This window comes from Myotis brandtii, unplaced genomic scaffold (assembly GCF_000412655.1).
Source record: "Myotis brandtii unplaced genomic scaffold, ASM41265v1 scaffold1464, whole genome shotgun sequence".
In the NCBI taxonomy this organism is placed as follows: Eukaryota; Metazoa; Chordata; class Mammalia; order Chiroptera; family Vespertilionidae; genus Myotis; species Myotis brandtii.
This window is the reverse complement of record NW_005355263.1, coordinates 369,185-382,360: the sequence shown is the minus strand read 5'-3', so window position 1 is coordinate 382,360 and position 13,176 is coordinate 369,185. Positions and strand designations below refer to the sequence as shown.

The 13,176-nt window shown below is 38.7% G+C and overlaps 1 protein-coding gene across 3 annotated transcripts in view; it reads left to right on the top strand.

Annotated features, from left to right (window-relative positions):
• The window catches only part of TBC1D23 (TBC1 domain family, member 23), a 78,049-nt gene that overhangs the window by 30,999 nt on the left and 33,874 nt on the right, over window positions 1-13,176 (top strand). For all 3 annotated transcript variants that reach the window (XM_005861235.2, XM_005861236.2, XM_014535590.1), the window contains 5 exons: window positions 4,181-4,304; window positions 8,622-8,746; window positions 8,833-8,879; window positions 10,197-10,300; window positions 12,016-12,138. In XM_005861235.2, coding sequence (XP_005861297.1) covers window positions 4,181-4,304; window positions 8,622-8,746; window positions 8,833-8,879; window positions 10,197-10,300; window positions 12,016-12,138 — 523 coding nt within the window. The remainder of the gene's footprint in view (window positions 1-4,180; window positions 4,305-8,621; window positions 8,747-8,832; window positions 8,880-10,196; window positions 10,301-12,015; window positions 12,139-13,176) is intronic.

Sequence of the window (13,176 nt, the reverse complement as noted above, 5' to 3'; positions counted from 1 at the left end):
TGTGTGTGTGTGTGTGTGTGTATGTGTATGTATATGTGTATATATATATATATCTCTTCATACTTTTTTAGTGGTATCCCTATTTTAATTTCTTCATCTGTAACATAAAAATAACATAGTGTCTAAGTGAAAAGTAAAATTTTTGGAATGCTACTGTAAGTGAGGTGCTGGGGTTACAGCTTGGATCATAGTCCTAGAAATAGAGGCATTGACAAGTAATCAGAAGTGTGCTGAGTGTGAGGAAGGTGAAGTAGAGAGCACTGTGGGAATGTATAATGAGGATAGCCTAACTTGCCCTGGGGATTAGGATTGGCTTCCCTGGGCAGGTAATACTTAAGCTGAAACTAGACAGATATGTAGGGATGAGTGATGGAGGCTGCACTCATGAGCCAGAGAGAATTCTTGGAGTAGCCAGTGCTATGGATCAGGTGATGAGGATTTTAGAGCCAAGAGGAACTTTCATCATAACCTACAGCAGTGGTTTGGCTGCACACTGAACCTTGGATACAAATTGGAATCATTGGGAGCACTCTTAAAAATCCCCATGCCTGATTGCATAGCCGACTAATTAAATAACATCTCTGAGGCCAGCACACAGGCATTAGTTTTTGTTAAGAGCTTCTCAGTTGATTAGTGTGCAGCCAAGGTACAGAACCGCTATTTTAGAGCTTCCTAGTTAATTGACTACCATTTTTTACTACTGTCTGTGTGATAACATGCTATACTAGGTTTGGGTGCTTTGTGTATGTTCTCATTTAAACAATGACCTAAGGTAGGTAGGTAGGTATCTCTGATTTACAACTACAGAAACTGAGGCAAAGAAAGAGAGATTAAGTGATTTTTCCAGGATCACACTTCTGGTGTGTGATTGAATCAGGAGTTGAACCTAAGTTTAAATGAACACCCGTGCTTTACTAAAATGGTTCTCCATACTGATTGCTCATTAGAATCAACTGAAGTTAGTCTCTCTCTCTCTCTTTGCTAACAGCTTTATTAAGATATCATTCACATATTATAAAATTCATCCTTTTAGTATGTACAGTTCATTGGTTTTTAGTACAGACAGTGTTATGTAACCATAACCACAATCATTTGTAGAACATTTTCGTCATCCCTAAAGGAAACCTTGTAACCCATTAGTAGCCAGCTCTCCATTTCCCCCCAACACTGTCAGCCCTAAACAACCACTAATCTACTTTCTGTCACTATAGATTTGCCTATTATGGACATTTTACATAAATAAATCATAATATGTGTTCTTTTGTGATTGTAATGTTTTAAAGATTTACCCATATTGTAGCATATATTATTTTGTTGTTGCTGAGGACTCTTTCATTGTATGCATATAACACATTTATTCATTCAGCAGTTGATGGACATTTGGATTTCACTTTTTGGCTATTATGAATAGGGCTGCTATGAACATATGTGTACAAGTTTTTGTGTGGACATGTAATTTCATTTTTCTTGGATATTGTACCTATTAGTGGAATTGCTGGATCATATGATAACTCTTTGTTTAACCTTTTGAGGAATTGCCAGACTTTTCCACAATAATTGCATTATTTTGCATTCCCATTAGCAGTGAATGAGCATCCCAGTTTCTCCACATCCTCATCAACACTTGTTTTTTTATTATAGCCATACTAATGAGTATGAAGTGGCATCTTAGTATCGTTTTGATTTGCATTTCCCTTACAAGTAAAGATGTTGAACATCTTTTCATGTGCTTAGTGGAGATTTATATATCTTCTTTGGATACTGTCTCTTCAGCCCAAGAACTTTTAAACATGCTGGTACTTGAAGTTTCAAGTATAAATAAACTAGTTAGAACCTAGGCATGGATATATTTTAAAAATTCGGGTGATTCTAATATACACCAGAGTGGAGAACCTCTGTACTACCTTGAAGCCATCGTGCTTCATGTAAGGAAAACAGACTTAGAGATGCCAAGACACAGGGCTAAGGTCAAGGTAGAGCCAAGACTGGAATTCATATTTGGGAAACATTCTGTTATACTAGATCTCTCAACTACCTACTAGTATACTTTAGTACCTCTCACCATAACAGAGCTAGTATAGCAAGGGGCACGATGTTCAGCCTAGGGAATGGTGGTGGTGGTGGCTAGTACTAGAGGGAGGGGTTTTATGATGAACTGTGTGACACGCTATCTTGTCAGGTGTCTTCAGTTACTGTTTTCAAGAGTTCTAAATGTATCACAGTACTTCAGCCAAAGTCAGTGTTAATGTCCTTGGATAGAACATAGCTCCACAAAATGGTGCTATAAGAACTCCATTATGATGCATCTTTTTATTACAGATTCAGATAAAACATGGGTAGAATTCTATCAAGCACAGCGCCTTGCAGTACAGAGTACCTTTGCAGTACACAGATATTAAATGAGTAGGCTGACTCCCTGAGATGTCCCACTTTAACTGAAGATGAGACCACAAACTAGGCACTTGTTCCTACAGTCTGTCCCCTTACTCAGTTTATAAGCCTTGCACTTATAATGCAGGAAAGTATTTAGACTAAGGAAGAGGTAATCTTACCAATATAAATCCAATTCTGTCTCTGGCACCTGAATTACCAAACCAGGGCCTTTTCTACAAACTTCCCTGTCAAACTGCAATATCAAAAAATGGCAGCTAGAGGGTCTTACCAAATCTTGGTATAAACCTCAGATCTTGGATTTGTAGAAATTCATTTTCCTTCTTGTTTGAATAGCATTTTAAAACATACTTAATGTACAGAATAGTATTAAATGTAAACTGTAAATAAAAATTAAAAATAAGTTAAAACAACAAAAGTAGCTACTTGGGTGAGCTACTTGGCTACAAGTAAGCCTTAGTTTTCTCAACTGTACAACAGTGGAAATAAAAGTGTTTATTTTACAGGGTTACTTTTAAAGATAAACATATATAATGCTTTTATGTTAAAACTGTGACATTCATTTCATTAACTTTTTTGCATGCATCCTTTTACCTTGGTATCTTTACAGTTTGCTTTATTATTTTGTTGTTGTTAATCCTTACCTGTGGATATTTTTTCCATTGATTTTTAGAGAGAGTGAAAGAGAAGGAGGAAGGGGGCAAGAAACAGAAAGAGAGAGGGGGAAACATTGGTGTGAGAGAGACACATTGTTTGGTTGCCTCCTACACGTACCCCGACTAGGGCCAGGGTCAAACCCCACATCAGGTAGATGCCCTGGACCTGGAATCAAACCCGAGACCATTCAGTGCACATTTCGACGCTCTGATCATTGAGCCACACAGGCCAGGGTGTACAGTTTGCTTTTTTAGAGACTGTACTGCAACCAAAATACCACTTTTTAAAATATCAAGTTATATTTATGGAAGGGTAGTATGGCATAATAGCTTAATGCCCAGTTTCTGTGTACAAGTCTTAGCTCCATCACTTCTTAGATATATGACCTTCGGTGAGCTACTTGACTACAACCAAGCCTTAGTTTTTTCAGTTGTGCAACAGGGGAAATAATAGTGTCTATTTTATAAGGTTGGTTTTATAGATAAACCGAGATAACTTTTTAAAAGAGTCTATTACAGTGTCTGGCACATGGTATCTCCTTGGACACAAGGGAACAGGCAAGAAGTAGGATGGTTATAAGTAAGGTGCGTGTTTGTTACCTTCTAGAATTCACTCCAAGCACCTACTAACCGGGCTACTTCAGCAGCTTGTAAGGCTCTTTCTTCTAAATGTGTCTATTCTGAAATGTTCATCTGGCCATTTCAGACTTGTACCTTTGCCTGAAGGACATTCCTAATTGTGTACATTAACCTGAAACCTTCTTAGGAGTTTCCTCTTAATTTGGCAGGAAAAAAAGGGGGCTGGACTTCTTCAGAACTCTCCAATTTCAAAATTTACCAAAATACCCTAAGTGGTCCTGCTGTTTTCAGTGGTCCTGTAGTCCTTTTGTTAGAGCGCTGCCCAGGTTCACCTAAAGAATCTCCCTAGAGTTGGTTGTAGACCTGTTGCTTCTACAACTTTCTGTCAAGTCAGGTCCATTAGGTGTTAGCAAGAGAGCTCTCCTGATTTATTAGATAGACTGGTATTCAGGTTCTGAGGGTAGGAAGGAGGTGGATATTACAAGAGCATTGGTTACTGATGTGATCATTTCTGACCTATTAATGCAAGAAACTTTTCTTCTTTTGTCTTCTAGGGATTGTTCCCTGAAGGGGAGACCCTTTCATCTTTTCCGATTACTCATCCAATACCATGAGCCTGAGCTTTGTTCATTCCTTGATACAAAGAAAATTACTCCAGACTCCTATGCACTCAACTGGGTAATAAAGTGAAAGTAGGAACACTTAATGAAAAATAGATTTTTATGAAACTATAATTAGATATTTTTTCCTCCAAGGAAGAAACAGAAAAGTACTAAATTATAGACCATTAAACCAAAGGAGTAAAATTATTGGCACTTCATAAGTAGCTTGTTTTGCTTCTCACTTATGTTAGTCAGTTTAAGTTAATATGAACTTCAGCCTTTTGTTTTACAAAATATGTGACATATTTATATACACATCTATATATATATAATAAAAGGCTAATATGCAAATGGACCAAATGGCAGAATGACCTGTCGCTATGACATGCAGTGACCACCAGGGGGCAGATGCTCAACGCAGGAGCTGCCTCCTGGCGGTCAATGCGCTCCCACAGGGGGAGCGCTGCTCAGCCAGAATCTGGTCTCATGGCTGGCAAGTGCAGTGGCGGTGGAGGGAGCCGCTCCCGCCTCCGCTGCAGTGCTAAGGATGTCCAACTGAAGGCTTAGGCCCGCTTCCCTAAGCCGGTAGTCGGACATCCCCCAAGGGCTCCTGGACTGCGAGAGGGTGCAGGTCAGGCTGAGGGACCCCCCCTCAAGTGCACAAATTTTGTGCACCAGGCCTCTAGTATATATATAAAAGCCTTAGTGACCGTTACAACTGAATGACCGGTTGCTGTGACACGTGCTGACCACCAGGGGGGCAGACACGCAATGTAAGAGCTGCCCCCTGGTGGTCAGTGTGCTCCCACAGCCAACCTCGCCTGGCTGGCCAACCTCCCACAATCTCTCCCCCCAAGCCAGCAGGCCCCGATCACTCAATCGGGTCCAGGCCCCGGGCTGGGATGGGGAACCAGAAGTGGGTGGCGGCAGACTCAGCCCCTTTATCAGGGGGGCCAAGGGCCAGCTCTCTCCTCGGGGCCAGCGGCCAACCTCCTGCACCCTGTACCTACCCCCAGCTGGCAGGCCCCGATCAGCCCGCCACCCGCCCAGCACAGTGGCAGCGCTTCGGCGAGGGAAGGAGGTAGGGGGGAGACAGGGAACCGCATGGTGGCGGCGTCAGCATCCGGCATCTGTTCCTTCCACACCCATCCTGACGACTGTCGCCTTCTCTCCTGACCCCACTGGGGCCTTCGGGCCCCGGTCAGCCCGGCCCTGATCACTGGCCAGGCCTAGGGACCCCATCCGTGCATGAATTTCACGCACTGGGCCTCTAGTGTATAAATATATATATGTAATATATGATAAATATTAGTTCACTTTGAAACTTTAATAAAATTGATGATTTATAGTAGAAGTGGTATTCAGTCATGAAAATAGTTAAGATTATCAAATGACTAATATAAAAGAATATAATGTACATCTCAGTGCTCTGACATTCTGTATTTGTATGTTGAGTGGGAAGTTTGTTATTCTAGGTCAGTGTCCTCAAATCTTTTGATCTTGGGACCACTTATATACAACATTTATTGAGGTTCCATTGTTTATATGGGTTATGTTCATTAGAAATTAAAACTAAGAAGTTTTAAGTATTTATTTAGAGTAATGATAAATCCATTACATGTTAACATAAATAACCTACTTTTAAAATAAAAAGTAACTATATTTTTCAGAAGAAAATTAGTGAGAATAGTGGCATTGGCATCTATACTAATAAAAGGGTAATATGCTAATTAGACCGGATATCTTCTGGACAAAGCCACAGTGGTGGGGCTGAGGCAGAGGCGGTTAGGGGTGATCAGGCCGGCAGGGGAACAGGGGCATCAGGCCAGCAGGCAGAGTGGTTAGGGGCGATCAGGCACGCAGGCAGGCAGGCGAGCAGTTAGGAGCCAGCGGTCCCGGATTGCAAGAGGGATGTCTGACTGCGAGAGGGATTGGATGGGGGTCAACGCCTGAGGGCTCCCAGTATGTGAGAGGGGGCAGGCTGGGCTGAGGGACACCCCCCCCCCCCACCCAGTGCACGAATTTCGTGCACCTGGTCTCTCGTTCTATATTTTTGCACATCTCATTAATTTTTAGTAGATTCTCATATTTGCTTCTGGATTCAGTCTCTGATGATACCACACTTCATGTAGCCTTTGGAACATTCTGTTGTTTATTTGTGAGAGCATGAATATGAAAAAGGCAAATAAAGTCTAAGTATTATTTCACGTCATTGACTCCCCTGTAAATACTCTTCGGGACTTCAGGGCACCTCAGGTCCTACTTTGAGAACTGCTCTTCTAGGTTTTATTTAAGATATTTTTAAAACAATGATTGGGTGCTGGAAGAATATATATTCAAAAATTAAACATTCCTTGATCATGTCTTATCTACTTTCAGGAAATTCCATTGCAATCACTTATTAACTGTGTGATTTAAGACAGCCTCTGAGCTTCAATTTTTTCATCTGTAAAATGGGAATAATAGTATCTATCTCAGAGGGTAAAGGGATGAGTTAACAATCAGAAAATGCTAAATAGAGATTCTAACTGGTTTAAACTCTGGCCTAGTAAATCTGAAACTGCAGCAGCCTATTCTTTAGTTCCCTCTTGGCTATAGTCTTGTCACTCTGAGTTAAAATAATGAAATGCCTATAAAACTGTTGCTTCTCTGAGATTCATATTTGCTATTAACTCCTTATTTGTGTTGAAATGAGGAATTTTTATTTTTATTTTTTTAGCATTCTAATACTTAATGGTGGTTTCTCTGGTCACACCATGCTTAGAACATGCCATTTCTGTTACCAGAACTCGAAATTAGTACTCAGTGCTGGTAGTAGATTTTAACTAAGTATTAAAAACTGGTTTCTCTTCTTTCAGTACCCCAAATAGTTCATTCTTGCTACAAGTATGTTTGTAGAATGGAGTCTTTTTTCTTTTTTTCTTTTTTGTTAATCCTCACCCAAGGATATTTTTCCATTGATTTTTAGGGAGAGTGGAAGAGAGAGGGAAAGACAAAGAGAAACCTTGATGTGAGAGAAACACATCGATTGGTTGCCTCCAGCACGAGCCCTGACCAGGGCCTGGGCCGGGAGGAGCCTGCAACCGAGGTACATGCCCTTGACTGGAATCGAACCCTGGACACTTCGGTCTGCAGGCCAACGCTCTATCCACTGAGCCAAACCAGCTAGGGCGGAGCTTTTCTTTTTTAACCTGAGATGAAACAAAACTGATTCTTAAACCCTGAGAATCCACAGTTATAAGCAGTGCAATGTTAGCTTTAGTTAAGTGAGTTTAATGATGACCGTATTGCTATTCTATTTGTATTTGCATCTTCTGATCTATTTTTAAGAGTAATTTTTTTTAAACAACAAAAAACATCAGTAGTATTATGTATTTTAAAAGTTTTGTGGTCAAGTGTAATGGCAGTTACATGGGCTGTGGCTTCTCAGGTCTTTAGTTTGAATACCACCACTAATTAGTTCTGTGAATTTGGGAATGTTATTTAATACAAGTCTGTTTCCTCACCTATAAAATGGGGAGGAAAATGTCTTCTTTGAAGGCCTGTTGTGAGAATATTTGAAATACAGAGATATTTTAAATAAAAATATTTAATACTGTGACAGTAGCTTAGTGTCTGGAACAACATATGTGTTCTGGCACTAAATGTATGTATTCTCATTAGCTGCCTTTAGCCATAAGAAATGTTTTAAACTTAAATTTCTACATGGAATTGTTTCTGTATCTAGTGAAAATGAAAAGTATCATTGAATTTGTGCAATTTAAAGCACAGTTGGACTCTAGAGAAACGAATACATTAACAACTTTTTTATTTGGAAGAGAAAACCATAGGGTTTTGAAACCTATTGAGGGGTATAAATGTTGTCTCATATATTTCAAATGATATACAAGTAAGCATTGGGAGCAATTCATATTTATATTGTCATTAAATATTTTTAGGTGCTTTTCAATTACTGTGTTTGATTCTCACAATTACCTTGTAAATTAGATACTGTAATAATTATGCTAGTTATCCTTAGAGAGCTCAGTGGTAATTGTTAGTTATTAGGGTATGGTAAATATGTGGTAGTTACTTTAGAAAGTCTAGGTTAATTATCTCTTCACAACAATGTAAGAAGGTGGGTAGTAGTATTACTTTTTATTTTTTAACAGAAGTAGAAATGGAAGCTTTGAAGTTAGTTTTATGCCCTAAGTCAGACAGCTAGTATGTGGCTCCTCAGTGCTTTGAATCCACATGTTCTGCCTTTGGATTCTGAATACTAAAATTAAAGTACACATTAAATTTCAGCTGCTGATAACTTGATTTAGAGTTACTTACGCATTTGCTTTAATACTTTTAAAAGAACAAGTTATTTCTAATGGCTTATGTTCATCATTTCATTTTCTGATTACAGCTTGGAAGCCTTTTTGCATGTTACTGTTCCATTGAAGTCACTGAGGCGTTATGGGATGGATATCTACAACAAGCAGATCCATTTTTTATTTATTTTTTAATGTTAATAATCCTTGTTAATGCAAAGTAAGTATCAAGTTGGTTAGATTTTTCTCTTCTCTGTTCTCAGGGTGGTCTGTTAATATTTAACTCATTTGATTCTTTTTTTACAGAGAAGTTATTTTAGCACAAGAGTCTGACAGCAAAGAAGAAGTTATCCGTAAGTAGAATTTAATGTAGATAATTTCATGTCACTTAGTTTTCTTTATTTATTTTTATTTTTAATTTAAATTCTTTATTGTTTAAAGTATTACATGAGTCTCCTTTTTCCCCTATTGACCGCTCCCCGGCTGCTCCCAGCCCCCAGCATATGCCCTTGCCCTCCTTCTGTCTGTGTCCATTGGTTATGCTCATATATATGCATGCATACAAGTCCTTTGGTTGATCTCTCACCCCAACATTCCCTACCTTCCCTCATAGGTTGGACAGTCTGTTTGATGCTTCTGTGTCTCTGGTTCTATTTTTGTTCATCAGTTTATGTTGTTCATTATATTCCACAAATGAGCGAGATCATGTGATATTTATATTTCTCTGACTGGCTTATTTCGCTTAGCATCACTTAGTTTTATTAAACTCAGTTTCCTCATCTATAAATTTAGGGGATTAGTCTAGAAGAGCTCTAAGGTTCTATTCAACTCTTACTTAGTCTTCAGGTTCAAATGTTAGACTACTTTCCCCAGTTTTGCTATCCTCATTCATTCATTCATTCATTCATTCATGTTTTTTCATTCCTTTCCATATACTATTTCTTTGGTTTCCTTGTTCAAATAAAATGCCTTGCCCTCCCCTCCTCTCACCTTCTCCTTCCTTCTCTTTTTCTACCTCCTTTCCTCCCTTCCTGTCTCCCTCCCTGCCTTCCTCTCTTTCTCTCCCTCTCTCTCTTTTCCCTTCTCTCCTGCCCCCTTCCTTTCCAGCCCCCTTCCTTCTTCCTCAGTTTACCTTTCAATACTCTGCTTTCATGGTATCTTCATTGTGAAACCTTGGTTCTCCTTTTCGGTTCTTCCCACTCTAACCCAAGACAGGTTTGTTATTTTCTCTCTACATTGCCTAGCACTTTGTGCTATCTATATTACAGTGTTTATCTTGTTAACATTTTAATGATTTATTTTAACATTCTCATACAAGACAAAGTTCCTTAAGTCAGGAACTATTTCTTAGTCACTTTTATTTCCAGAGACCCTGGCACTTACTAGGTGTTTGTTAAATAAGTAAATAAATTACAATATTCTAATCAAGGCTAATGAATTTGATTTGGTTGCCTGTCACCATCATTCACTAATAGAATTGCATTAACAGTTTCAGCTCCTTTGGGGAAATCCACTTCTCCCCAAACAGTTTTAAAGGCATCACTGTTAAGATTCCATTTATATAATTTTTGTTATGTTGAGCACATTCTAGCTTTGATACATAAATAATGTTTGTTATATTCTTCACAAAAATTTTTTTAAATGTTGTTATCTCTATACTCCTATTTTAGAGTTCTTGGAAAACACTCCATCCAGTTTGAATCTAGAAGATATAGAAGACCTTTTCTCTCTGGCTCAGTATTATTGCAGTAAAACACCAGCTTCATTTAGAAAGGTATAAAATAGGAAATGACAGACTATTCATTGTTTCACATTTTGCACATTGTTTTATTGTTCTCATTATCCATTTTATTTAAAATACTCAAGGCTGGTTTTCTTTTCTGTCTTTTTATGTGTTGCAGTTTTGTGTAATTTTCTACTATAAATACTCTCCCTCGTGGAGAAACAGACAGATTAAAAAAGATAGTATACAGATAAGTTAACAAATTATCTCACCCCTACTCTGATTATTAGTTATTTCTGATCATTATTTCCTGGTACATTTCTTAAATTAGTGCTCTCTTTTAAAAATTGTATCACAAAAATCTGATGGGGCACGTATAATTATGCCTTCTTTATCTGGAGTTCAGCTTTGCACTTTACTGATGCAGAGCTGTCTTGTAAGCAAAAAAGGATCACTTAGCCCTATAGAGACCTAGAATCTTTCTCAGACCAGACAAGTGCTTACAAGAGAAAGGACACCAGATTAGAAGTGTAAGTGGTGTGAGCTCCTAGAAAGTAAAACTCCAGGAAGCAAAAGCTAATAGTGGAGGAGGCAGAGAAGTACTTTAACAACTAGTATGGCACACAGTTTTGTCTGTGACCTCAGGTATCAATGAGAGCATTAACTGTCTTTTTTTTTTTTTAACGCATTGTACCATAATGATTGCTAGTTGATAGTTATCATGTCACGGAAACATCAAGAAGAGGCTAAGTTATGTTCAGTATAGCATGTTTTAGAAGGCAGTTAAGAGAAACCTTTTAAGAATATTTTCCTTGAAACTAATTAAAGAAGGGATTTGTTTTGTTTCTAGGGACTGATTTCAGCTATTTTAATAATTGCCTTATGTAAATCTCCTCAGTTCCCAACAATGTTGAGTAAGTCAGATTATGGGATAGTGTTTAGGATGCTGGGTGAAAAGAAGTCTTATACTTTTCAGTCTCTTAAGAGGAATAGTTTTTATTCAGACATAGTAAATGATCTGCACCAGCATTGGCTAATTAGAGCACACTGTACTGTATAATCAGTGTCTTACATAATTTATGCAATTCATTTATGCCATATTTTTGTTTTTATTATATCAAATATGAAAAGTTGTGAGTAACCAATTTTAAAATTTAGTATTTAGCTATAGGTAATAGTATGGAAAATAACTTTGAAGAATGTGTTATTTCATTTCTTTCATTTTGTGTGAACTCTGACAGGAACTTTGTATCTTTTTGTAGTTTTTAGCTTACAAGATTTGAGATGATATATTAAGTTTTAAAAGTCACACAACTCAAGGATGTTATATAATTACTAGAGGCCCAGTGCATGCATTTGTGCACTGATGGGGTCCCTCAGCATGGCCTGCAGGGATCAGGCTGCAGCAGGCAGCCGGGGAGGAGCCAGGCTGGGCTCTTTGCTGCTCCCACTCATCCCAGTCCTGCTGTACCTGCCCTACCGCTCGGTAGGCTCACCAGCTATGAGCCCGAAGTCTGGCGCCTGTTGGTCAGCTGAGCGGTGCTCCCGCTGTAGGATCACACTGACCACCAAGTGGCAGCTCCTGCGTTGAGCATCTGCCCCCGGGTGGTCAGTGCACGCCATAGCTACCAGTCAACCAATTGACCAGTCACTTAGGCGTTTATAGAGAGATTTTACCTCTTACCATGCCATATTAAGAGTATTTCAGAAAGAAATTTTGATTTTGTTTTTTCTTTATAGTATTCTTAAATTTTCTCTTCAAACAGGATAATCACCATCTATTTGGTAGTACTTTGTTGGGAATTAAGGATGATGAGGCAGATCTGAGTCAGGCTCTTTGTCTGGCAATCTCGGTCTCAGAGATCCTTCAAGCAAATCAGCTGCAGGGGGTAAGTAAAGAAAGCCCACAGTTTTGTTAGAGAACTGTCCCTTTTATTTTTTATTTTTATTATTATTTTGTTATTGTTGTTAATCCTCACCCCAGGATATTTTTCCATTGATTTTTCGGGAAAGTGTAAGAGAGAAGAAAAGAAAGAGAGAAACATCGATATAAGAGAAACACATCGATTGGTTGCCTCCTGCACGAGCCCTGATCAAGCCTGGGCCAGGGAGGAGCCTGCAGTCAAGGTCAGAATTGAACCAGGGATCCTTTGGTCTGCAGGTCAATGCTCTATCCACTGAGCCAAACCAGCTAGGGCAAGATTGTTCCCTTTAAATACAAGGAACCAGTATTTCCTCCCTGTTTGATGATTTCCACAAAATTAATCTACTAAAAAAAGGGGCTATTTTGCTTTCTTTGATGATTAATGTGCTAAATCTTCTGTCCAGATGCTCGTTTTTAAACTGCCAGTATTGGTGTTATTTTAGTTGTCAACAACTAATTATTTTTTACACCAATTTTTGTAAACTTAAACCTTTTTCGTTTTAGCAGAGCAACTAAATGGTGTATAAAGTACTTAACAGAGTGAATTCAGCATTTAATAGTTAAATTCTGGATTGTTACACAATTGATTAAATTACAAGGTTAAATGCCATAAAGCATGTAACAAAGGAGACTTGAGGAACTGTTACTAGTATTGCAACATTTACCCATGCAAGCGTGTATTTGGAATGTGGGATGTATTTCCAAAGAGGAAAGAGGAATAGACATGGGAAAATGCCTTTGACAGTAGATCTTTTTAAAACAAGTAATTCACGTATTTTTCTTATTAGAACTATTATTTTTTTAAATATATTTTATTGATTTTTTACAGAGAGGAAGGAAGAGGGATAGAGAGTTAGAAATATCGATGAGAGAGAAACATTGATCAGCTGCCTCCTGCACACCCTCCACTAGGGATGTGCCTGCAACCAAGGCACATGCCCTTGACTGCCCCAGGACCCTTCAGTCCGTAGGCCGACGCTCTATCCACTGAGCTAAACCAGTC